Source organism: Dicentrarchus labrax, unplaced genomic scaffold (assembly GCF_905237075.1).
Source record: "Dicentrarchus labrax unplaced genomic scaffold, dlabrax2021, whole genome shotgun sequence".
Taxonomy (NCBI): domain Eukaryota; kingdom Metazoa; phylum Chordata; class Actinopteri; family Moronidae; genus Dicentrarchus; species Dicentrarchus labrax.
The window spans coordinates 28,871,685-28,896,425 of record NW_026136713.1 but is presented as its reverse complement, the minus strand read 5'-3'; the positions used below and the strand labels follow the sequence as shown (position 1 = coordinate 28,896,425).

Sequence of the window (24,741 nt, the reverse complement as noted above, 5' to 3'; positions counted from 1 at the left end):
ACTTTTATTGCACTAATTGTTACCACTTTTTGATACTAACATCATGTTTTTGGATACATTTTCTCACAGCTGATGACAAAACACCCAGAAGTTGCCGATCGACTTTAGCCCAACTGGGCCTCAATTCCATGAAGTCAGCCGGCGTTTGCATCGGGAGACCGGTCCTACTGACGAGTCCCTCAGGACAGCAAGAGGTGTCCTTTCCTCTTCTCTCCTCAGCAGTGTGATCAGATATTGTGTTGTACTGTCATTTTTAAAGCTCCACTGACTAATATATATTAAATGTTATGTTTCTGTCTCACAGGTGTGTTTAGGATGGCCGGTCGCCACATTTCCTGGTGGAAAAGTTGGTCTTCAGAAATGTTCTCAGAATAACCTCAGAGTGAAGTCAGGGGATGAGGTGACGCTGCACCCGCTAACAGGTCCTGTGGTTCAGGCCGAGGAGGTGGTTCTCTCTAACAGGTGACGTTTAGCCAAAAGCCTACAGTACACATAACACTCATTGTAATAGGCAGTGGTGGAATGTAACAAAGTACATTTATTAAAGTACAAATGTATGTGCTTGTACTTTACCTGTCTTTTCTTCTACTCCTCTACATTTCAGTGTAAATATATTGTACTTTCTACTCCACTACAATTATTTTAACCTAATATAAAATATGATGCTTACTTTTTTCTTTTAATTATTTCTTTCTTTTTTTTAATTTTTCTATATTGAGTACTTTCCCTTTTAATACTAATATAATATATAATAAGTATATTTTCCTGATTATATTGCCCTAATTTTACTGAAGTAACATTTTCAATACAGGACTTTTACTTGTATTTTTTCAGTGTGGTATTAGTACTTTTACTTAAGTAAACGATCTGAATACTTGCTTCACCATTGGTAATGATATATTCAGTATCTCAGATAAAGACTGCCATCTGCTGGTGGCACCTCACAACTGCAGTTAAAATTCCATAATATTGATTATCAATAAATTATATTAGTCTAGATTTTATTTGACCACATTAAGCGTTTATTTGTAATAATCTTTATGTACAGTGTTTATCATCTGTTATTTAACTTGTTATGATGTATTTATTGTTACTTTATCAATTTTACTTGATCCTTTTATCTAAGTCTGTGTAATATGCTATACAAGTACAGGTCCATTATGTGGAGCGCCTGTAAACTTTAGTGGTTAAATAAACATGTATATTATATATCTATACATATGGGTTATGGGTATGAGTTAAAAACCTAACAAAATGTGTATAGTTGATTCTCACATACATATAACTTTCACTCAGGTCAAAAGATGACACACTTGAGACAGATGAGTTCAAGAACTTCTTACTGAGGTCTCTGGGTAAGTCAGTCACTTCCTCTCACTGTTGCAAGTGTATATGCAAATCAGTAGAAAGCACTTTCAGAGTAAAAGTGGGAATATTGGGGAATCCTAATACTTGCAAAGTTTAACATAACGCTCAGTTTCAAGTTCGGAAAGCTGTGGACTCAATGTCCTGACTGGAGATTGCACAACCTGCACAAACATTTGACCGTGATGAAAAATGGTGAAATGCAATGTAAAACTACAGAAAAAAGACAGACTTGCTAAATTACAATCGCTCAGAATCACTACCACCTATTACCGCACCGTCATGGACACTGACTCCCTTATGTGACATCATTTAATTTTTTTTTGCATTCTATAAAGCCTACTTTTTCCTCAAAATTTCTGCCCCTATGACTGTTAAAACATTGAAAATCCTGCATCAACTTTTCAAATGTCCATTTCCAAGAAACATTTATAGTATAAATGTAGTTAAATTCAACCTTTAAGTTGTACTTTAAGCTAACCGGTCATGATGAAGGTCACTTTGTCTCCAAACTGTGAGAAGAGTTTGATCATGCACCTTTAACTGCATTCATTTGGAAGCATTTTACAGTCTGTCTGTATAAGAGTAAAGAATCCAAAGTGTTAAATGTTTGTAGCAAAAACAGAAGTTGATGTGTGGGTTGTGATTTGATGATAATAATGCTGAAAAATATACGGTTATTTAAGATTTGATATGAGCAGTACGTGCTGTTGGTTTGTATTGTGCTGTTCTATAAATGTGAGGTCTTGTTTTCTTTTCTTTCTTGTTTTTTGGCAAAAAATCATACCGTGTCCTGGTTTTGCATATTGCTCTCCCTGTTGCTCCATCTCTGCCCTGTTTTCCTTTGATGGAATAACTCTACTGGTTTGTGTGTCTTGTGCCAGTTGGGAACATCATTTTGCCAGGAAATGTCATCTCCCTGACTTACTTTGGCCGGTCATGCAGTCTCCGGGTCGAGACCATAAGAGGGGAGGACGGTGTCACCCTCCACAGACCAGCTCCTCCCCCAGGAGCGGGCCCTGACGTGGATTCCTCCGTGATGAACTCCTTGCTGAACTTCACGTCCACTGACCTCTCCTTGCAGCTCAGCTTGCTCACTGTGGATGACAATACTGACGGGGCACCGAGAACGCCTGGAGAGCCCGGGCCTGCAGCCAGCACGCCACGCCGACCAACCAACCTCCCTTCTCTCTCCTCGCCTGCTGCGCTCTGCACCCCTTCCTACAACTCCCAGAATCCTCCTGCAGGGTCAGTGAAGGATGCTGTCAGTCCTGAGAGTTCACTCTGCTCAGAGCAGGCAGAGACAATCCCCACAGCTCCCCCTGGTGGTGTGCAGAGCACTGACACCTTCTACTGCCTCTCCTGCTCCACTACAGTCAGTTTCAGAGAGAGAGCAGGACAGGAGGATTCAGATGCAGAAGCTAAAAGGTCAAAGGTCACATACAGCATGATTGGCGGGCTCAGCAGCCAGTTAGATGTCATCAGAGAGACCATTGAGCTCCCTCTGAAACATCCCGAGTTGTTCTCCAACTATGGTAGGTCAGACAGTATAATGTCATTCCACATGCATGGATTAGACATGCATGATTATTTTGCACACTAGGACTTAATTGAACCTCAAAATTTAAAGATCTAATTGCTTTTCTATGCAGGGATCCCACCTCCCCGAGGAGTTCTTCTTTATGGTCCCCCGGGCACAGGAAAGACTATGATTGGACGAGCCATAGCCAATGAAGTTGGAGCTCACATGACTGTGATCAACGGCCCAGAGATCATGAGCAAGTACGGTTATATCACATCCCCTTTCTATCCCAGTACAACATATAGGGGAGGTTTTACTCAGTCTGGACTACAGTATTTACGATGCACACCACCCTGCACGTGATCTGAAGTCTTAATTAAATAGTAGAGTGGTTTACTAAAAGATGCGTTGTTTTATGTCTTTGCAGATTCTATGGGGAAACAGAAGCAAGACTGAGGCAGATTTTCATTGAAGCGTCTCAGAGGTGAACTTTTGAATGAATCCAGCTGACCATAAATTACCATCATCATCACTGTCCTTTTTTCTGTGTATGCAAAACACTGAATGTTTTATTTTCAAAACTAGCAGTACAAACAGACAGACAGTGTAGTACACAAATGATAATAAAGTAAAACTGATGTGTTTACGGTCTGAAATCAAGTGCATTGATTGATTGCATTTTTGAATAAAATCCTAAAAATAGTGTGAGATGAGATGAGATGTGTGTGGTTCACACTACGTCATAATCACGCTTCCACATTTTTACGTGATTTACAGACGACCTGCAATCATCTTTATTGATGAGCTGGATGCTTTGTGCCCAAAGCGAGAGGGGGCGCAGAATGAGGTGGAGAAACGAGTTGTTGCCTCTCTCCTGACTCTAATGGATGGGATTGGTTCAGTAAGTGTCCTTTTTTATCCTTCTACCCTAACACAACAGATGTTGATCCTTAGGTTAAAAAAAGACCAAAACATCTGTGATGTTACCTGTTACCCTATGCCCCCAAAGCTAACATTTTTTATAATGTCCTACGTCTGTTTTTGTATGTTTTTTTTTTTTTCTTCTTCTAAAGTTGCACCTCCACTGGTCTGGTGAAGATGATCTTTACAGTAGGGCTGCTACGGAGCCCCTAAAGGGACATGGGGAAAAAAAACAAAACTGAAACGTTTCTAGTGAGCACTAGATACTGCCTGCCCTGTCCTGCAGCCGGACACTAATTTGTCCTCCTTTTGAGAAAATAACAAAAACAGTCCGCCTTTTGACACATTACCTTGTTAGTTTAATACTTATTGGCTTAAAATGTGTGTCAAAATAAGTAATTTCATTGGTTACATTTTCGTGTTGTGACCTATCAACACATGGCTAATTTTAATATTCAAATGAGCCATGTGTTGATTTGCCACAACACTCTATCGATCTAGTGCTCACAAGATAGTATCTAGTGCGCACTAGAAACATTTCATTTTTAAAATTTTTTTTTTATGTCCCTTTAGGGGCTCCGTAGGCTGCAGCTGAAGTGAATTCAAATTTTCCATGGATCTACCAATTATGTTCAAGATTAACTGTAACTATAAAATTCTATCAAATAGTGAAAAATCTCAAGTTCCCAAAACTTGGGCTGTTGCAGCAAGGACTCAGACTTGGTACATAAGGGTGCAGAGCTCCACCAGGTGAACTATCCTGGCGCCCATTTTTAGCATACACATGTTTTGGGAATATGGCTCTCTGCAGCAGAACGTGGCTCTGACAGGAAACGTCCTCATTGAAAATGCAGACTGTCATGCAGAAACCATCTCTGCATGCTGGACGCCCTTCAGACACTGTGGGTTATATCTCTGGGGTGTTGTTTATCCTCTGAGCGCTCTGTCAGCGCCTGATGAGAAAAAAGAATGATCCCCCCCCCACACACACACAACCAATGGGAGCCTGGGAAACAAATCACATAAGATTGCCATGGACTGCCAATTTGCCATAACTTTATCAGCAAAGTACATCTCCATGTGCCCAGGCTGAAAGGAGCCCTCATTTGGATTGGTGATACTACACAGATACATCAACCCGCTGCCCGCTCCCCGTTCCTGTCTGTTTTCCAGACCAGATGATCTAAGGTCATCGGCACTGATTGGTTTGTGGAATGTGGAGAAAGCACTTCCTGCTCCTCGGCATTCATTCATCATTTATTTGTGTTTCCCTGCGGTATCGAAAGGTGGAAAAAGAAATTTCTCATCTTGCAGTCAGACCACCCCGAGAAACACAGGGCTGACACGAGTTTAGCATCACACCGGGGTCAAATATTCTCCGAGGCTTTGGTTATGAAAACCAACTGGATAGAATTACAAATGCATGGTCGTGAAGTTAAACACAAGGCTGTTTTACTTAGCTCCCAGAGAGTTGATATTGATGACTCAAAGCAACAATTTGCATGTAATTCCTAGTTTATATCTTAGCCAACAAAGCAGATTTGGCAGTGGTAGTTTGAAATGTACCAGTCCATATCCATCATCTGTTATTTTTACACTTCTGATAGTTTAGAAAAGCAGGCCCCAGAGCTACCAAAGCTGTGTGAGTGGACAAACACAACTCGACTTCAATAGTTTTCACTGAAAACACTTAGTAACACTGGAGAATTCGCTGTGTTGCTTGGAATAACATTAGCGCTACTGAAATATTCACATGTATGTTGACTTCTTCCTGAAAATGTATAAATTTAGGGGCCTCCTGGTGGCCTAGTGGTTAAGACACGTACATACCATATAACCACAACATTCCCACTGTGATTCTAGACCCGGACCTTAGTTGCACATTGTACCTCACTCTCGCTCCTCATATATATTATTTATTGTCAGTATCCTGACAAAAATATAATCATTTTTGAAAATTTATAATAATACAATAATGTATTTTGTAGCACAGTCCCTCTCTCTAACCCCAACCAAGTTCATACTTTAGGCAGGGACATTTTTATTTTGGCTTAATGTCTTCTGTAAAGTCCCATATTTATGCCTTACGAAGTAACCCATGGGAGACTTAGGAAAACAGTCTGACTGCTGCAAGACTATAGAGAAAAAACAATTTGCACATTATTCTATATAGTATACTGTATAATAATCCGGTGTCTATGCTTATTTAAAGCAACACACAATGACATAACACTGCATAAATCCACGATTACTAGGACAAGACTGACTCTGTTTTCCCTCCTTTTAGGAGGATCACTCAGGGCAGCTATTGGTCCTGGGGGCCACAAACCGGCCCCATGCCCTTGACCCCGCTCTGCGGCGACCAGGGCGCTTTGACAAGGAGTTGGAGGTGTGTACCACGATTCACACTGTAGCTTGATCCTCTGTTATAGCTCATAAGCAGCCACTGTTTGCTTATTGCGAAGCGGTAAAAATGATTAATCTAGTATCAAAGTAAAAGTAAAGATCACACTGCTGAAAATATCTCTACACAGTTACTTTAATCTGTTTGGGGTTCCTCAGGGTTCCTTCCTGGGTTCTGCCAGAATTACTTTTGGTATAAATTAAACTTTCTGTTTTGTTCTGTTGATATCCTAATGGCAGGTGGGAGTCCCTAGTGCTTCCGAGCGTGCAGATATTTTGCAGAAGCAGCTGAGTTTTGTACCATGCAGAGCCACCAGAGAAGAGCTGACGCAGCTGGCCGACGCTGCTCATGGATACGTTGGAGCTGACCTTGCAGCTGTTTGCAAAGAAGCAGGCGAGTACACACTCTCCCACTGTCATGTAGAAAGTCAAAATGCTTTGGAATTTAAAAAAAACAACATGTTTCCTAGTTGTGGGAACGTGATTTCATCCAAAATTATTTGGATGGTGAGGGTGGGTACCATGTGCTCATGACTGTGAATGTGGCCAGCAGCGTTTTTTCACATCTTCCCCTTCTTGTATTCTATTCTGGGCTACGTGATGTACAAAATATCCCAACAAGGCAAAAAAGTAACTTAATCACATCAAATTTTAGTTTAATAGACTTAATAGACAAAAAAAAAAATTCCCAGAAATGCAGCTGTAGGTTGTGACAAAGTTATAAATCTGTATCATAAAAGAGCCACTGAAACCAAGAACATCCACAGCTACTCAGACCAGTTGGGCTCTTTATTTTGATTTCTTCTTTGCACTTCCCGAAACCGACATAATTTGGAAAACCAAAACAAAGTCGCACATGGCAGCCAGCCCAAAACTGCTTACCATCTTTTAGCAGTTTGGTTAGCCTCGTGGGCTCAGGCATCTGACCAACAAACAAATAGCATATGAGCAACAGTTTGTTATTGAGCTTTAGGCATGTTTGACCCCACCTCTACTTGTAATACTTTGTCCAAACCACAATTCCTAGTGACTTATTTCTCCCTTTTATTAGTTTTTAACCATACTTTTGTTGTTTTCTTGGGGTGTCTTACATGCCTGCAGCCCCTTTGAACACAGACGGTCAACCAACCTTTGATATTTGCCAAGAGGAAGTTGGGAGTTTCTGTGGTATTCAAATCCCAGTGAGAGAAACCACTGAAACCACCACTTGTTGTGGAATTCCTTTGCCCCCTCACCCCTGATCCCACAAACCAATCCACCTCACATCCCGAGTACAAGCATACTCGCTTATACTCAGCATGTGTGTATCTAAATGTGCTTGATTGTGTGTGTGTGTGTGTGTGTGATTGTACATGCACATGCACATTTGTTTTTCTGTGTGTGACCCCCATATGCCTCCTGGGTGGTCCCAGCGCCTGGGGTACATGGTGTATTGCATTTCCAGCTGAGGAGGGAGCCGGGGCTGCTGTGCGGAAGCACTCCGGCGAAGAGCGTGATTTACTGTCCGCAGAGGGCCGGACGTGACTGGCAGTGTTTTCTGAAAAACCTCCTCACGCCCCAGAGGGAGACAACAACCTCCCCAACCCCGTTTGACTCTGCTAGCTTCCCCCACAATCTCCAAACCCAAATCACTAGACAAACACAGGCAAGTATGCCACAGTAGAATGAACAGATTCAGAATGCATTCAATGCTTCCTTCTGTCTTTATTAGTTTCTGTTGGCTCATTCAGTGTTTAAATAAAGTAAAAATAAAACTCAAACTGAGGAGAAATAGATAATAAATGCAGTACAGCTATAGATATATATGTAATTCCATCAGAGGAAGTCTGGCTTTATGCAAATGCTAGCATAAATGCTTGCCAGCAGTCCAACATTTACCTTTTTTATCTTAGACATTTAGCTATCTTAGCTATATCTAGTCTTTAGCCCTCATTCATATAAATAAATAACAAATATCTATCATTAAACAAGTTGATGAGACATCTGAACAGCAGTTTAGGAGCAGTCTAATAATGTCTCTCTGCGCATCAGTCTCATTAAGAGTATTTTAAACATGTATACGGTGACCGGACGTCCCAGTTTTCATCACTGACTACCAAAGAGTCCCTGGTCTTCGCCACAATTAAAAAGCCATTTAAAAAATATTCTCGTTTTCAACACTTACATAGATGTTTATCATGTTCTGTAACCCACTAATTATTACCTAACCTAATATAACAACATAATCTGAATTCAGCACATATTTGTCAATCAATCAATGTGTCTTTGTCAAGGTTGTCGCTAGCCTATGAGTCATGACACTTGTGGCTCTTTCTGACAGAACCTGTCAGTGTGCTGATGGATAGCCGTCATACCGAAGAGAAGAGAAAGTCTTTTCTAAATCGCTACAGGATGCTTTCTCCTTCGTAAGGTATCTGGCAAAATGCCGCATTCATGGCAATCCATGATGTTGAAAGGTGCGGTCAGTTGGTATGCTAAGTGCTGAAATAATTGTCCACCATCTTGATGAAAATGCATACGGTGAGTGCATAAGCACATATTTGCACATGCATGAATGTGCGGTACACATCAAGGTCCCAGTTTGAGGGTTTGACAATATGAGCATCCTTAACGTAGGATTTGTATAACTAAACTGATGTGTTTGCATCCTCTGTGATCACCAGGTAGTTGGTAACTTTGACTTGCTGCTGTTTGGTACTGAACCAAGTAGTGTGCAGTGGGTTTTTAGAGCTTTTATTTGGAGACTCAGCCTTGGTACATGGGGCTCCAGCTCTACCCGGTGAGCTGTTTTTAGAGCTATTTTTGCCTAAAACAACACTGACGAGAGCGGTGTGAGTGAATCAAAACATTGAAGTTGTGGGTTGTAAAACCAAAACAGTGAGCTGTAAGACGCTGAAATGAACTTAAGTGCAAGATAATTGTAACACTGTAAGCGAGCCCTTTCACATACATGTAATGATTTTATCCATTGCTGATATGCTGCAGGGTGTAAATCAGAGATGAAAATTTGTACATAGAGCTTTGACAGTTTGTTACTAACTGCCTATTTGTGTGCGTTTGTGTGAGTTTGACTTGTGGGTAAGGATCCACCCTCACCAAGTCTCCATACCGCCACACATTGCTTGGATCAACTGGCACATATACAACCACACAACACACACACACACGAACACACCAACAAGTTGATATCTGTTTTTTCCTCCTTTGCTTTCATTGCAATGAACAAAAGCTAAAAAGAGGCACAAAAACACATCAAGTAGGAACTGCAGTTGTTTCCTTCTGCTGCTCAGGTAACAATGAGCTGCTGGGGGAACGTACGCTCCGACACACGGCTTCCTGAAAAATAAAGTGGGGGGACAATATTGTGACGGCTGCAACACGCCAGGGTCATGCACAAGATCCCCACCTTGCACAGCTGCAGAGAAGCATGCACGCATACACGCTTACAACTTCGATTTTAGATGCACGCACACACAAGAAGCACGCTGTGGCAGAGGTTTCACATCCTGCCTCTAGTACAATACCAACCTGCTTATAGATCTGAGAGTACGACTGCTTGAATCAATTCTTCATCTCTGAGGAAAAGCAGAGGGAAGGACAGCAAGGTCCAGTGGCTGTGTGAAGTGTGTGCCTGTGTGAGCATGTTTGTGTGTGCATAAGAATTGATGGAAATCTTGATGTCATTAGGGAAGTTTTTCTTTGTCCAGTTTGAGTTGCACTGAGCCCCAGAAACAACTTCTTGACGACAGATGTGTTATATAATCAGCCTATAATAACAGTTGATCACGAATCAGCCAGTTTTGAATGTAACGTAATGCAAGAGCACGCTCATGCCAGATCTATTGAAGTCTGTTTCATCGAGGTCACCTCAGATCCCTTTTAAGCCTCCACTGAGCGCACAAATTATAATGAAAATCTGTGCTTTACATCATATGCACTGACCGAGGGGATCCAGGTTGAACACTGTGATCCTTTAATGAAAGGTAGGTATTTTAAACCTGGAGACAAAAAACAGGAATAGATCTCAGTAAGAAGGCACCATCATCTCAACATGTGGGTTTTCTTGAAAAATACATTTAGTTTGCCGTTACCAGTATACTATTGCAGAAGAAAAGGGCACAACATAGATGACATAGTCAAAAGAGCGCCAGTCAGACCTCCGATGCTAGGAAAAAAAACATGTTTGTTTCATGTATTAATTTGAGGAAGGTCAAAGTCTCCTCATCGCTCCACACAAATTCAATCTGTCCAATGCACATTTTATTTCTATTGATACACCAACCTTTTCAACATTAATTATCTAAAATGAATATCAGAAATCCCTTAACAGTAATACATCTGTAATGGTGCCGAATGAATTAAAGCCCTTGGCATTCAGGTGCTGTTTGCTTCCTTTAGATCAGTGTGACCCCTAATTGTCGGTTGCATGTCCATGCATTGTGAGAAGTTTACTCAAAGAGTGATTTTGCCTTCCCATATTGTTCCATTAGAGTATCAAAGAGTCTTAAGATGTAAAATTATACAGAAAGAAGCAAATATTAGTTAGATCTAAAACATAAATTTATTATTTTTTTTATTTTTTCTTATTTCTCATGGGGCAAGCCTCTCATGACCCACTAGGTTCATCCAGTGACCCCTGGTCATGGGCTCTCCGACCCCCAGGCTGGGAACCATTGACCTAGAACAGCGGATCCCAACCTTTTTGTATTGTGACTCTCCAAAGCGAAGCCAAGCCAGCTAGTAAACGCTCGTCACAGGTTGCGTACGCCAGAGCTGTGAGCAAACAAACAGCTATGCTCCCTTTCTTATCTTGTTTCATTTTTACAGTTCTTAGAGTCTCTCCAGTATTTTACAAGATATATATAAAGAGTCAGAAAAATACATGTGTGGCAGAAGTGTTTGTCCTTCTAAACTGTTTAGTCAGTCATCTTGCGAACACATGGAGGTCCCCAACCAATGGATTGGAAAGCACTGCTCTAGTTGACCTCAGTCATTTTTTGATGGTCTGATAACACTTGATGAAGAGAATAGTGTTTGAACAAAACTTAAGTACAAGCTGAATCACAGTACAGGTATCTCAAAACTTGATTCAAAGTGAATAATTACATTCCATCACTGTTTCACTGCTCGTTGTTGCAGGAAGAAAGGTCAGACCCTCTCCAGCTGAACTGTAGTAACCCTAAATGAGGACCTCTAGTGGGCAAACATTATATTGCTGGGGAGGTAAACAGCCCAACTCAAGCTGCAAGCAGTGAATGTAATGTCAGCAGGGAGGGCAGATACCTTGACCTCCATTCAGATACACTGATCTGAATTCTACTAGCACAGTGAAACGGATAAAAAACTTTGGCTTATCCAGCTTTGCTTTAGAGAGATTTTGTGTGTAAGTGTCGTTATCTTTCTGACTTTTGAATCCATAACCCAGTCAGGATTTTACAAGACTCAATGTCCCCGCAACAATTAAACCACATATCTCTGTAAATCTCTTTACAGTTGTGGATTCTGACCTTCTTCTGTCTCAGTTACTGTGTCTGAAGTGGACATGGCTTTCATCATGGTTCCTTGCAGGTTGACAGATTTATGTACACATTAAGATGATCTGCTGCACTGTGTTAGTCACAGCAGAAAAATGTACAGCCTGCACGCCAGTAAGTCTATTTATAAACATTTATCTGACAGCGTTTCTGTTGTATCTGATATAGCTCCTCGCCACGTTATTCTGACTGGGCTTTATGTCAGACGTGTGTCAGCACGCACACTGTTACTGGATAGGCCGACACAGATGGAGCCATTGTAGAAGTCCCATGTTTCATTTGCTTGTTAGCTGCAGAGCTGCTGCACTGCGGCTCCACGTCTGATTCACATAGCCGAGACTGTGTTGCCTTTCAGCTATTTGAAGATGCAAAAAGTTAGATTTTTGGTATTTTACAAATAAATACATTTTATTTTATACTTTAAGTACTTTAGACTTTAGGTTTTTATTTCCCTTACACAAATTGATGGCCTTATGATACAGAATAGTTTATAAAGCACTCAAATTTGTGATGCTGAGCTTTATAAATTAAGTTGACTGGACTTAATCCAGAGTCGACTGCAGATCCACCGAGCTAACTGACATATATTATTAAATTCAATAAATCAAAAGCAGTACAAGAGCTGAGCAAAAACCGACATTTTGGCTTAGGGCCTTTATTGCCAATACACTGAATGTGTGCCCTCTTATATCTTTATAAAACCTTTTAAAAAGCAACTTGTTTGTACAACAAACCAGACTGTTATAAATCAAGGAAATCCCAGTACAGTAAAACAACAGTTTAATTTGAAAGAAGCATAGATACAATAATTTGGCTAGAGTTGCGTGTTCCAACAGTCATTCCCAAACTGGGGTCCCAAGATAGATCTGTGATCATTAAAGGGACTGATTTCCCTCTAATGTATAGAGGAAGGAGGATACTTTCAGTTGATGTGCTGATTCAGACAACAAAGAGATGGCCAACAAAAGGAATTCTTTTTATATTTTTGCAGGATCCATGAAGAGATTTCCTCCAATATAACCAAATAGGCATTTATTTCTTCTGATCTTATTTCCCCAAACGTTACATTGACCCTGTTCTCGGCTCGGCACAGATTATACAAAACAGCTCTTCATAATGAATCCCTCTAGGTGTTTTGTGTGGTATTGGAAGCTATCATGTGGTCTCGTGGAGCCTCACAGACTCTGGGCGTCTCTCTGTCGTCCTGTTGGCGTTCAACTGATCCCGGTGCTAGCAGATGACTCATTTCCACAGTCTAAACAGTGCAAATTGTGTGTGTGAGGGCGCACGTTTGTTTCGAGCGTGTATGCGTGTGCGTGCTTGTTTGGTTTGTGCCACATCCGGACACACTGTTTACAAGCCTCTCTAAACAGGGGAAGCCCACTGGAACAAAAAGGGCCAGTAAAATTGATTATGCGGAATAATAAACACACCACTCTGCACTTTGTCAGCTGAAAGCTTGTCGGTTAGCCTCTTATTTGACGGCAAAGATCAGGCTCAATATTTAACATCCACTTCTCCAACTTAGACTAAACGGCCTAAATGATTTACTCTGCAATTGTGCAAAGTGATTTGGCTAACACACTTCAATCCTCCAAATCTAAATACTTACTACACTGTGTAGAAACGAGGAAGAAAAACGGCGTCAAAAATGAGCTGAGTTTTGTGTGTTTGACATAAATTCTGCAGTAGAAAACTAAATGGCCAAACACTGCTAAATGCTCGCTGGTGTTTACAGCGGCAGCCTTGCCTTATAAAGCGCTTTTCCCTACTTGTCTGTCCTTTTAAAGACACTTCAGGAATTTCAGGACAGATCACATAAATATCAGTCGGATCAGCATGTGAAGTTTATTTGAGGCCTCTGTTTATAAAATCCGGAAATGTGCTGCTTGTACTCCTTAACCCCGGCACTTACCTTTACCCAGTGACAGCTGTGTGTGTGTGTGTGTGTGTGTGTGTGTGTGTGTGTGTGTGTGTGTGTGTGTGTGTGTGTGTGTGTGTGTGTGTGTGTGTGTGTGTGTGTGTGTTCTGCAGCATGTACTCTGTGTGTGTATGCCTGCACACGTTTCCGCATGTTTGGAGTGTATGAGCACGTGTATTTGTCTTTGTCATCTCTGTGTGTGTGTGTGTGCGCACTTTAAGAGCACATATTATTGCGGTGTTTCAGCTCCGGGAACAGATGTTGGGTATTGTAAATACAGGTGCAAAGAGTGCTCCGGAAGCCCCGGCGAGTAATGAAAATGTTCCTGCGGTTGTGTAATGCTGTAATGGCCAAAGTATTTCACAATTCATCTGAGGACAGCGTCGCTGGAGAGCTGCGGCTTGAGCTTGTGGGTGTTCGAGGCAGCGCTACACAATGCATCACAATGCTACACACAGTCTTGATTCTTCCCTGTTGAAATGTGGAATGCACTGTTGAAGTGCAGATGGGCTTCTTTTGACACACCTTCCTGGACTCCTGGGTGATGATCTACTGTCACTGACAATGGAGCTCTGTGAGGTTTCCCTTTTGAAGTCTTCTTCTACCTCTGTACGCTTCATACCTCAATTTTTTTCTTCCTCCCTGAAAGTTGGGGGCAAGTCTCAGACATTGTACTGAGTTTACTTGGAGTTGCATGAATGAAACACATATTTATTTAGTTTTCCTCCATGATAGCTGCACAGTGCACATGATCGAGTGTAGTGTCCCATAGTATCCTAGAGAAGCCTTAGTGTGAATTATAGTCTGACCGATACTGGGTTTTTGAGGCCGATTCCTGTGTTTGGGAGTTAAAAAAATGCTATGTATTGGCTATTATTCGTTTTTTTTTTTAAATATATGGAGGACAAAGTGAAGGAGACACTGTAAACATATATTTACAGTACAAAATACTTGGATCAAACTTGAATCAACCAAGCCTGAGTATCAGTTTTGGACATCCATCTGCAGGGGTGTTGTATTGGGTTGCAGGGTACAGTAAGGGCACATATATCCCAATGGGTTAATTGGACAGAGGTAGATGCTCAAATTTCTGGTTTACTCAACTCTGACCGTACTCTGTTGTGGAACACAAACACAAGTCCCATTCATTGCCCTTTTAAGATTCTCCCTATCCTAGTTACTGATGGAAGCTGATTTATGGATCATTTGATGCTCGTTGAAACTTAATGTTGGATGCATCAAAGACTGTAAGAATATTTAATATAAGAAGATTCATGTCTTGTCTTGAAGGTACTTGTGGTGTCATCAAGTATCTCTTGAGTATAATGTTTTGTATTCTGGGGTTTGATTCTTTAGTGGAGTGGGCCAATTTTGCGAGAGGCCACGGAGGTGACCCCTGAAGAGAAGGCCTTGATTTGGGAAAAGGTCTGTTTTGGTCTTATATAATTAAGACCATCCCTTTTGCGAAACCACTAATAACTGTTCTCCCCTCGTCTCCCTGGCCAGCTTCAACTTTGTGAAATGAGTTCTTCTGTCTCTTCCATACCTAGTTTGGGCCCTTGTGTGATGTTTTGCAAATGTGCATTCTTGTACATTTAGGGGGCCCCTTTTCTCTCTCAATTTCCACCAGGTCTCTGGCGAATTCGAAGCATTCTGGAAAGCAGGAGTGCAAAAAGAAGAAGAAAATGAGTCCACATAAGGTTCAGATTAAATTGTGTTGTGTTGCCTCTCTTTTTTTTTTCCTCCTCCCTTCCCATCGGATGTTTTCATAACTAAACCAAATGTGTGCTTGGAGTCAGCCAAGAGCAGTCAGGAGAGAGAGAATCCCTAAAGCAAAATGTTAAAGTCACATCATTGAATCAAGTTTCCGCTGCCCTCTGGGCGTCCAGGCTGGACTCGGAGCTCTGCGGCTTATGAACCCTCTTTCCCCTCTGGTCGGGCTGTTTCTGTGCGAGGCTTTTCATTACTGCTGGCAAAGTGCACTCCAGACCGTTTCAGATTATTCTTGGTGAAACATTTATTAAACATTTGTCAGCTGCATTTTTCAGTCCCCAGGGCTTTTATGTAGCCGTACTACTGACTAGACCCTTTAAACTAGCTGTCAGTCTATGCTTACTGCAATGAAATATCTTCTAACTGTGCAGGATTGGGGATGGACTGTTAGAAATAAAATGAACTACGAAATGTAGTGTCTGCAAGGAAAAAGTTTAAGGAAAAAAGCCAACAAAACAAGGGTTTTACTTGAATAAAGCATCGTTTCTCTCCCCTCGTATGACACCTATCAATGCTAAACCCTTTTCTTATTGAGTTGCATTTGTTTTTGAGCACACGGTTGTAGATTTCTTCCTTTGTGGGTCTTCTTTGGCTGTCCACCAACCCTCTTTTAGAACATGATCATTGTCGTTTCTCAGGTTTTCCCCCCGTTTCATCATCCTCTCACCTTTGAAGGGAGCTGAGGCCCTCCACATTGACAGGGCAGACAGCTGATGGTTTGGGGTTAGTGCATATGGTGTTGTGGCTGGTGCTCCTCATCTCCCTCCTCACCCCAGCTTCCTTCCACATCCTGTCCTGTGTTGCCTTGTCCCTTCCACTCGGACCAGATGTTTTTGTGCAGTCTAAGCAGCGCCGGTCTGAAGCTTTAACGCAGATGAAGAGCTGAAGCGGCAGCCAGGTGGAATGATGGGATGTTAAGACCTCTGGGGATCGAGAGTGAGAAGGAGGGTGGGTGGATGGGGATAGAGAGTGAAAGAGCAAGAGAAAGACATCATACACCAGGGAGCCGGGGCTGGGGAACACATTGACCTCAACCTGGCGTGCGCACAGAAGACAAACCTGCTTACATTAATTGTGTTACTCTTTCACCTCTTCTTCTCTTCCTCTCTGTATGTCTGTGTCTCTGTCTGTCTGTCTGCCTGCCTGTCCCTTGCCTAGTCGGAAAGGTCCTGGAAAATATAAACAGGATGCAGTCATGTCTGATCGTAAATCCCCTCTCGTCTGCTCCCTGGCCCCGCGCCCTGGACCACGTCCGTTCCCCTCCAGCCCTCACCACCCCAGCTCCCGCCCAGACACCCCCACCCCGACCCCTTTAGCTCAGAAGACGAAGCCAAAAGTTTCTGCGTGTGTGTGATGTGTGCATCAGGAATAGTTGTGTGTCTAATATAGTGTGACCCAACTGTGGGGTTGGAAACGTGGTTGTGGGCTGGTTTTGTAACTAGTAATCATTGTTCACATTTAACATGTAATATACTCACAGAAGACCTGTCCTCCCACCTGTAGGGGTTAAATCTGCACAGCTGGACGCAAGCTGATGCACACATGGCGTTTTCTGCAGTGTCGCAGTTCTACTTTTTGCCTTTCTCACACATTCTTCTCTGCCTATTTAATAATGATTGCATGCGATATTACAACCAGACCTACCTGCAGACCCTGTTTTTCTGAGATGTGAAGTGGAGGAAATTACAAGCAGAAAAAGACCAAAGATTCCTTGTGTGCTTGACTGATTCTCTCAGTGAAGTTGCAAATGTTTGTGTACCGTTGCAGACTTCTATCTTGGCTAAACTCACCTCAAACTAAATCTGAAATAACATCCTATGCTGAGGACAAGCTGCAGAGAAAGGTCCTTAATCAATCTTCATTTCCCTCTCTGACAGAGATAACTACTTGAATGCTCCTATAACAGGAAGGTCATTGATCTTCTCACTGACTGTGCAAGGCTCCAAGGAGAAAAAAATAAGTTCCTGCAGGAATGATTACATAGCTTCCTATGAGCAAGGCACTTTACCACAACTGCTTTTTGTCCAAAAATAGAAAACCATGAAGTTTTTCCGGGCAGATCCCCAGTGACAGCGGGTGAGCGGTCGCTGAATAAAGTTGGAAAGTCAGAGGAGCCTCTGGTTTACTTTTAACGATAACATAATTGTGCCTTAACGTAGAAACACTGGAAGCTGCTGGATTATTTGGGGGATACTGTAGGTTCTTACATGGCCACTACCTAATTATTTAAATTTTATATAACATTTTACATTTCAATCTTCCGGCAAGGTGCTGTGTTAGCCAAACAATTTTCCTCCTTGTTTAATATGCGCAGTATTTTGCCATTTTATGAGCCTTTAAACTCATGGTTCAATCATTCAAAATGGACTATCTGGATCATATTTCATGCCTCACTGTACCAAAAACAACACCCTCCCCACCAACACAGCACTATGGATCTTTTGCTGCAGGGCTGATTTTGGTCTTGGCGCCCACTTAGCTCCAATTGCTATGGAAAGGAAACCAGTTAACCAAATTAGTATGTATGTAATTTGTAACAAAATTATGCATCATAGCTCACCATTAGCAGAACTTTAAGCTTGGTAATTCTCCCCATACTTTTTTTGTGTACACAGGCTTGTACCTGTTGTACCGTGTTTTCTTTTTATCAAAGAACCACATATTCTGACACATCTGCTAATATTTTGTACAAACAACCTAATCCCGGATGTACTTTGCAGATTCATATTAGCATGGTGGAGGAAGAGCATGCATGTTTAATAACCCTTCCTGTAAATGAATACCATCTTTTTTGTGACTGCTTGTATGTCCATGCTCACTCATCACCTCCACGAGGCAAAACAAAGGCTCATTCTTAATATTGACGCATCAGTGTTTGTATTGCTGTCTTCTTTTTGTTCAGATGCTGAAGTCTCTGGAACTGAGCGTATTCAAACCTTAAGCGCTTCAATTACACTTCCCTTCCCTTCGGCCTACTCTCTCTCTCTCTCTCTCCCGAATAATACATGCCCAATTATTTTCGCGGTCAAAAGGGGAATTAGTGACCATTTTGAGATTTGCATTCGCTAGGCGTGTATCATCACAGCGTGTACAAGCCTGAATGTTTTGAGTAAAAAGTTGGACTGGGTGCATGTGGGTTTGGAATGAAAACCCTCAAGCCACAACGACACTAGCGTTGCTTCTTCACGCACACAAACACCAGTTTCATATCCTTTTTTTTCCCAAACAAATCACCTTTTCTGTTGTACAACTGAAAGCAGTTTTTGGTAAACTTGACTGATGACTTTCAGCCATGGTATTATTCTCTTGGTTCAGCTACATTTTGTAACTTTTGCTCAAGTCTGTGTCAAGTGGGGCAGTTTGTATTGATGCATTTTTTTCCCTCTGTGAATAAAAATTCAGAATAAACTAGTTTATTATTCTTCTGGTTCAACGAGAGATTTAAAATGTGTAAACCCTCTTTGCACAGGTTTGCATGCCCTGAGGCGAGCACTGGGAGGTTCCCACAAACCATCAGATCAGCAGCTGATGGGGACGGTGACCGTCACTCTGCAGGACCTCCAGTGGGCCATGTCTGTTGTGAAACCAAGCGCCATGAGGGAGGTTGCTATCGATGTCCCTAAGGTACAGAAACCTCTGTCAATCACAATCACAGCTGCTTCTCTCTCCCTCTTTCGCTCATGAACAGTCTCTTTTTGTCTTTAGGCTAGTCAGAAAGCCAACAACATAGTTGTTTTTAAACTCAATAGACAATACAAAAATGTCTTTCCCTCATCCTGATATTGATACTAACCAAATTTGGTGGTTCGTTATTGCATGAATGAAGCTGTACACAAGTTGTTGCAGAAAGTTTTTGTTGTTTTGTTGCACACTGAAAACTCTGGTTCCCCAAAAGTACCATTAGAGAGTAGTTCCTGAGCAGGGACTTTCTTGCAGCAGGAACTATAGCAGAACAAAATTTTGTTCCTGGTTCCATCAGTTGAAACATAGTGAAGGTTCCCTGAACTGGATCTTGGTCCACTGGAAAATTTCCCGTGGTGGAAACCAACTGTAAGTGTGAATGAAAGGCTGTCTGCAGTTATTGTGGTCACCGAATAAAAGACATAAAATTGGAAAATTTATGCTTTCCAGGCCTAGAAAACTGACAGATATAGTTTCTAAATCTTGCCAAAATGTGTCTGTGTTTTGTGTTAAGGAGCTGAGAGATGCACCTGGTCAAGTAGAGTTTATCAGCATCTTTCTAGAACAGACATCACAAAGTGTATTACAATAAAAGACAAAAGCAACAGACTGAAAAATCTAAATAGATTAAAGTCAGCCTAAACAGGTGTGTCCTGAGCTGCTTGATCTGTAGTCCAAATAGAGTGAGTTCCAAGGTTTAGGGCCCACAACCACAAGGTTTTCAGCCTGGATGAGCTACAATGAGCCAGAGGATCTCTGAGATCTACTGGTAGCAAACAAATGTCTGAATTTGAAAGAGAGCCTGTGTAAAGGAATCAAGATTTGTGTTACATAAGACATTTTAGAGGACCTGATCAAAAACTTTGCAGCGGCATTCTGAACCACATATGACAGATTTCTTGTTAAAGGACCAGTGGGTAGGATTTAGTGCCATCTAGCCGTGAAGTAGCAGATTGCAACTAACTGAACACCCCTCATGTCTGTATTTGACAGCTTGAGAATGAGAATGGAAAGTGTATAGGAGAAACTTTGGTGGCTGTGAAACTCTTGGAGTACACGCAAGGCCCTATCTAGAGCGAGTGTTTGGTTTGTTCTGGGCTACTGTAGAAACATGGCACTTCAACATCACAGATGATGAAGAAAGGCATAAAGTGCGGTAAAAAATGAGAAAAGCGATCTTCGCAGCTACAAACTACTTATGGCATCATTGTTAATGACACAATCTGCATTGGATCCTTTGTTTGTAATCAGCATTAGTTGTGTCTCAGTTGCATTCAACCTTGCAATGGCCCCGCGAGGAAGCAGACTGGTTTACATCACACAGTCTTTGCTTCATTTAAAGTACACAACAAATTTATAACTTAAACAGTGTCACCGCTTATTGCCACAAGAGAAACGTTCATCAGCAACCATGCCTCCCCTTTCCCTCTAATGCACATTCAGAAAATCCCTTAACCACTCTTTGGACCACTGACCACTGAATCACCAGCACTTAAATGATGGAGGAAGAGTGGAAATGACCCTGTGGCCATTTTACCTTCCTTTGCAATGAAGATGAATCATTTTGCTCTCAGCAGATGGAGGGAGGGAGAAAGAGGGAGGGAGAAGAGGGAGGGATGGAGGGCAGGGAAGGAGGGATGAGAGGACAGTGGTGAGACTCCAGGATGTTTTGGAGTTTGCATGTGCAAGACATAACGGACAGGAAGAGGGCTAACATCATCCTCCACCGGTAATTGAAAGCAGATCGGGTCGCTGACGGTTCCTGCCAGCAGCCGAAAAAAGAGAAAGAGAGGAGAAGAAAAAGATGGAAACGTCCTTGCTATCCCTTCACCCCCGCCCGCCTCCCCTCTTCTCTCTGCAGCACTCTGCACTGAGCTCACCCAGAGACACTCAGTCCTTGCGGCCAGTTCCTGGAAACAAGAGAGAGGAGTGAGTTTGGTTTTGGAATTTTTTTTTTTTTATCCCCCTAGCGCAGCTCAGCTGAAAGGCCAGCCGCAGAGCCCCGGACTTGATTATATCCACATGAGTGCAAACATTTGTTTCTAATCCATTTTATATAAGAAACTTCCAGTGGTGCCGGATGAATACACGCCTCGAGTTCCTCGGAAACCTTCTCAGATCACGTATCTAGAGACTTGAGTTTTACAGATTATGCCTCTTGATTTATGTTATATTTATATGTAAATAAATTGAAAGTTCCCTCTTAATCCTTTGTTTGTTTTGTGACAAGACATCCTTCCTCTTTTTGACATCTTTCTTGTTTACCCAGCATTGCTTTTTTTAAATAATCATCTTCCACTGTGCAGCCTGGCTTTAATATTTCATTTGGCAGCTGTATAACAAGCCCATTTATTCCTCCTTTTAATGTTACTCCTTGTCTCTCTTGAGCTTTTTTTTTGTCTGAGAAGTCCCCCGCACCCTCCTCTCAACTCCATCAAAGGGCCAGAGCCTGAGAGGCCCCTTGTAAAGTTCAGAAAACAACAGTAAAAGATAATAACTGGGTCTCGTACAAAAAGGAAGGGAGGGAAGAAGGGGGAAAAACGCCGCACAGCGAGGTGTGAGTCAAAACATTGCCTTCTAATTCCACAGACGCTTCATTCGTGACAAAAAGCACCTTGCAATTAATGTTACTTTATATTGTTATTTCTTACAATGACTCCATAAAGTCTGCAGAGACTTAACACAAAAGAAATGCACCAAGGGGGGACTTTACAGTGTTGTGTTGCACATCTGCTTGCTTGGTGGAAAGAGGCAAGTGATTGATTTGTGTTCACATGATTGGCAGGTCTGAGGATGTCTCAGACGCTAGAGGCCTTTAAAGCCCCAGAACTACTACATCTGGCTCAGGTAGCAGCTTCAGGATTGCAGCTCATTCTAAGAATTTGTTTTAATTTATTTTCTGTACCTGTTAACCCACTAGTTTGACTATAAATTATTGGGTAAGGTGTCATGTCACAAATCATAGAAATGTTTACTGAAGTGTGACATGACAACTTTTGTACAAGGCCTTCTTTTTTTCCCATCAGGAAGTAAATTATTGTTGTATGGCTATTTTAGCTCATTTGTTTTTAAAAAACGTATGCAGTATGAAAGTCACACTGCAGAGCCTTGAAATGTACCTTAGTGTATAAAAGTATACGTTTAGTTCACTTAGTTTTTTGTTTAGGTATAATTTTAACTTATAGTAATGCAGGTAAGTAGATACTTGACTGAAAGAAACTACAGGACATACGACATCCTGTTGTCCATGTTTGATTAAAGGTCCAGTGCGTAACAGGATCTATTGGCAGAAATGGAATATAATATATTCATTGTGTGTTTTTATTAGTGTATAATCACCTGAAAATAAGAATTGCCATGTTCTCATTACCTTAGAATGAGCCGTTTATATCTAGAGAAGGAGCGGGTCCTCTGCCACGTGGGCCGCCATGTTGCACCGCCATGATTCTATAGTAACCCGGAACGGACAAACCAAATACTGGCTCTAGATAGGGCCTTTTGCGTTTTTCTTTTGCGAGTTTTGCCGCCACTGTAGTTTCTCCTACACATGTTGAATGTGAGTGGTATTCAGTTGGTTGCATTCTGCAACCTCACCACTAGATGCCACTAAATCCTACACACTGGTTCTTTAAGATTTTTCTTCTGGCTTAATGCAACATACATTACAGAGTGCAGCATATAATATACGTATTGTAATGTGAACGCACCAGCCACATTAATGTCCAGTCTTTTCCAAATCATACACATAGCCACAAACACGACAAAATCTGAAGGTCCACTAGTATATTCTGTAGCTGTCACCAGTATTACACTTCTTTATCAGCAGATTGAGCTTACTCAGTGGTCATTAAACTGTATATGTTCAAAATGTCTTTTACTTTGAGCACTGGAAGTATTCTAGTCCATCCTTAACTCCATTGATGTGATGCTGCCAAAAGCAGGCGTGTAAATAATTATATTGTCTCTTGCATATCACTTCCCTATAAATGCTTTCTAGTGTAGGTGCAACCACAAAAACCTTTTTTCTTTACGTCTGAGTTTCTCACCTATCTGTTTAGCCATCTGTCTCTCACTCACCTGTTTCCTCAATTTCGCTCTCTATAAGCTTGTTTTTCTGTTGCTTTTATCTCTCTGAACTTTTTATTTCATTTCATTCCTCTCTGGGCCTTCAGATGAGCACTCTGGTTCACTCGCCTGCTTCCGGCCTATCTCCTCATCTCTGCAACACTCCCCTCTCTCTGTCTCCCTTCCTCTCCTCCCTCCCCTCTCCTCCATCCCTCCTTCCCCCTCTCTCGCTCGGCGCTGTCCATAAATTGTTCGGTATTTACAGTATGTGGCCAGACGCCAGGTTTCCATTAGGTGCTTCGTTCCCCGGAGACGGCGCCGGTGGCCTGGGATGTGTTACCTCTGGATGGAGAGCAGGAGGAGGGTGAGGGGGAGAATGAGCACGAGAGAGAGAGAGAGAGAGAGAGAGAGAGAGAGAGAGAGAGGGGGAGAGGAAGCAGTGAAAAAGGAGCAGGAGGGAGAGGGGTAAGCTGCAGGATTTAAGGGAGAGAGCGAGAGATGGCGTGATAGTGAGGGTCAAGTGAGAGAAGAAAGAAGGAGAGTAGAGATAAGACTGATAAGAGCCAGAAAGATGAGGGGAAAGAGAGTCAGAGGAAGGTAAATTAACATTGCATTTACATGCACTTACTGTAAGTAACCTGGTAACTGTTGGCTTTCTGCAGTTATCTGATTAGGACCATAACTAAGGATTATTTTGATAAGTGATTATTGGTTAAGTTTATAAAATGTCGGAAAATACAGATCATCGTTCCCAGAGCCCAGATGAAATCATCAGATAGCTTGTTACAGTCCAAAACTAAAGATATAAAATATTTATATTCATACAATTCATATAAAGTTAATTAATTCAATGAATCTTCTGTCACTTGACTTATTAATTAATAAACAAATAAATCCAGCACCTGATTTTTTTAAATGTCATGTAGCCTGCACAATAAACCCAGTTTCAGTAATCAGGGTAGGAATAAGAGGAACCTGATTTCCATAGCTTAATTTCTCCTGGAGAACGGGCAATTTCTTGGCCACATATACACTTAACCCAGTTCCTAAGGGGCCTTTTACATTTACAGATTAAAGTAAAAAAAAAAAAAAAAAAAAGTTAAAATAAAGTAGCAACTGTATCCTATGAGTCAAGCTTCAAAAATACTGAATCCTACAATTCCCATAATGCCACCCAATAGCATATTTTCTTAAACTTTCCCTGCTTGTTAATGGCCTCATCTTTCACACTCCACACCCCCAGGCTTTCTCCCAGCCTGCGATAACCCCGACGACATCATCAGAGTTATTTTCTCAGAGTTTAGAAAACTCACTCCAGGACCACAGAAGATGTTATACAGCTGTTTTTACACTCTATGACGAGTAGACTGACCTTAAAGTGTAGAATTAGTTGAGTTTAGTGCTGTCAACGAATAGTCAACATTTGATTACATAATCAATTTGCATCCAGCAAGGAAAATAAATTTAATTTATTATAGAATAGCTCAAATACAACACTGAGCAAATGGAGCAGGAGAAAGAGATAAGCAGTCGCTAACTGCTATCCATAGCACTGT

At 41.7% G+C, this 24,741-nt stretch overlaps 1 protein-coding gene across 1 annotated transcript in view; it reads left to right on the top strand.

Moving 5' to 3' along the window:
* The window catches only part of spata5 (spermatogenesis associated 5), a 112,239-nt gene that overhangs the window by 1,547 nt on the left and 85,951 nt on the right, over positions 1 to 24,741 (top strand). Inside the window, exons 2-11 of the mRNA XM_051421310.1 lie at positions 70 to 194; positions 305 to 462; positions 1,297 to 1,355; positions 2,250 to 2,900; positions 3,018 to 3,147; positions 3,315 to 3,371; positions 3,665 to 3,788; positions 6,096 to 6,197; positions 6,452 to 6,605; positions 18,909 to 19,063. Coding sequence (XP_051277270.1) covers positions 70 to 194; positions 305 to 462; positions 1,297 to 1,355; positions 2,250 to 2,900; positions 3,018 to 3,147; positions 3,315 to 3,371; positions 3,665 to 3,788; positions 6,096 to 6,197; positions 6,452 to 6,605; positions 18,909 to 19,063 — 1,715 coding nt within the window. The remainder of the gene's footprint in view (positions 1 to 69; positions 195 to 304; positions 463 to 1,296; positions 1,356 to 2,249; positions 2,901 to 3,017; positions 3,148 to 3,314; positions 3,372 to 3,664; positions 3,789 to 6,095; positions 6,198 to 6,451; positions 6,606 to 18,908; positions 19,064 to 24,741) is intronic.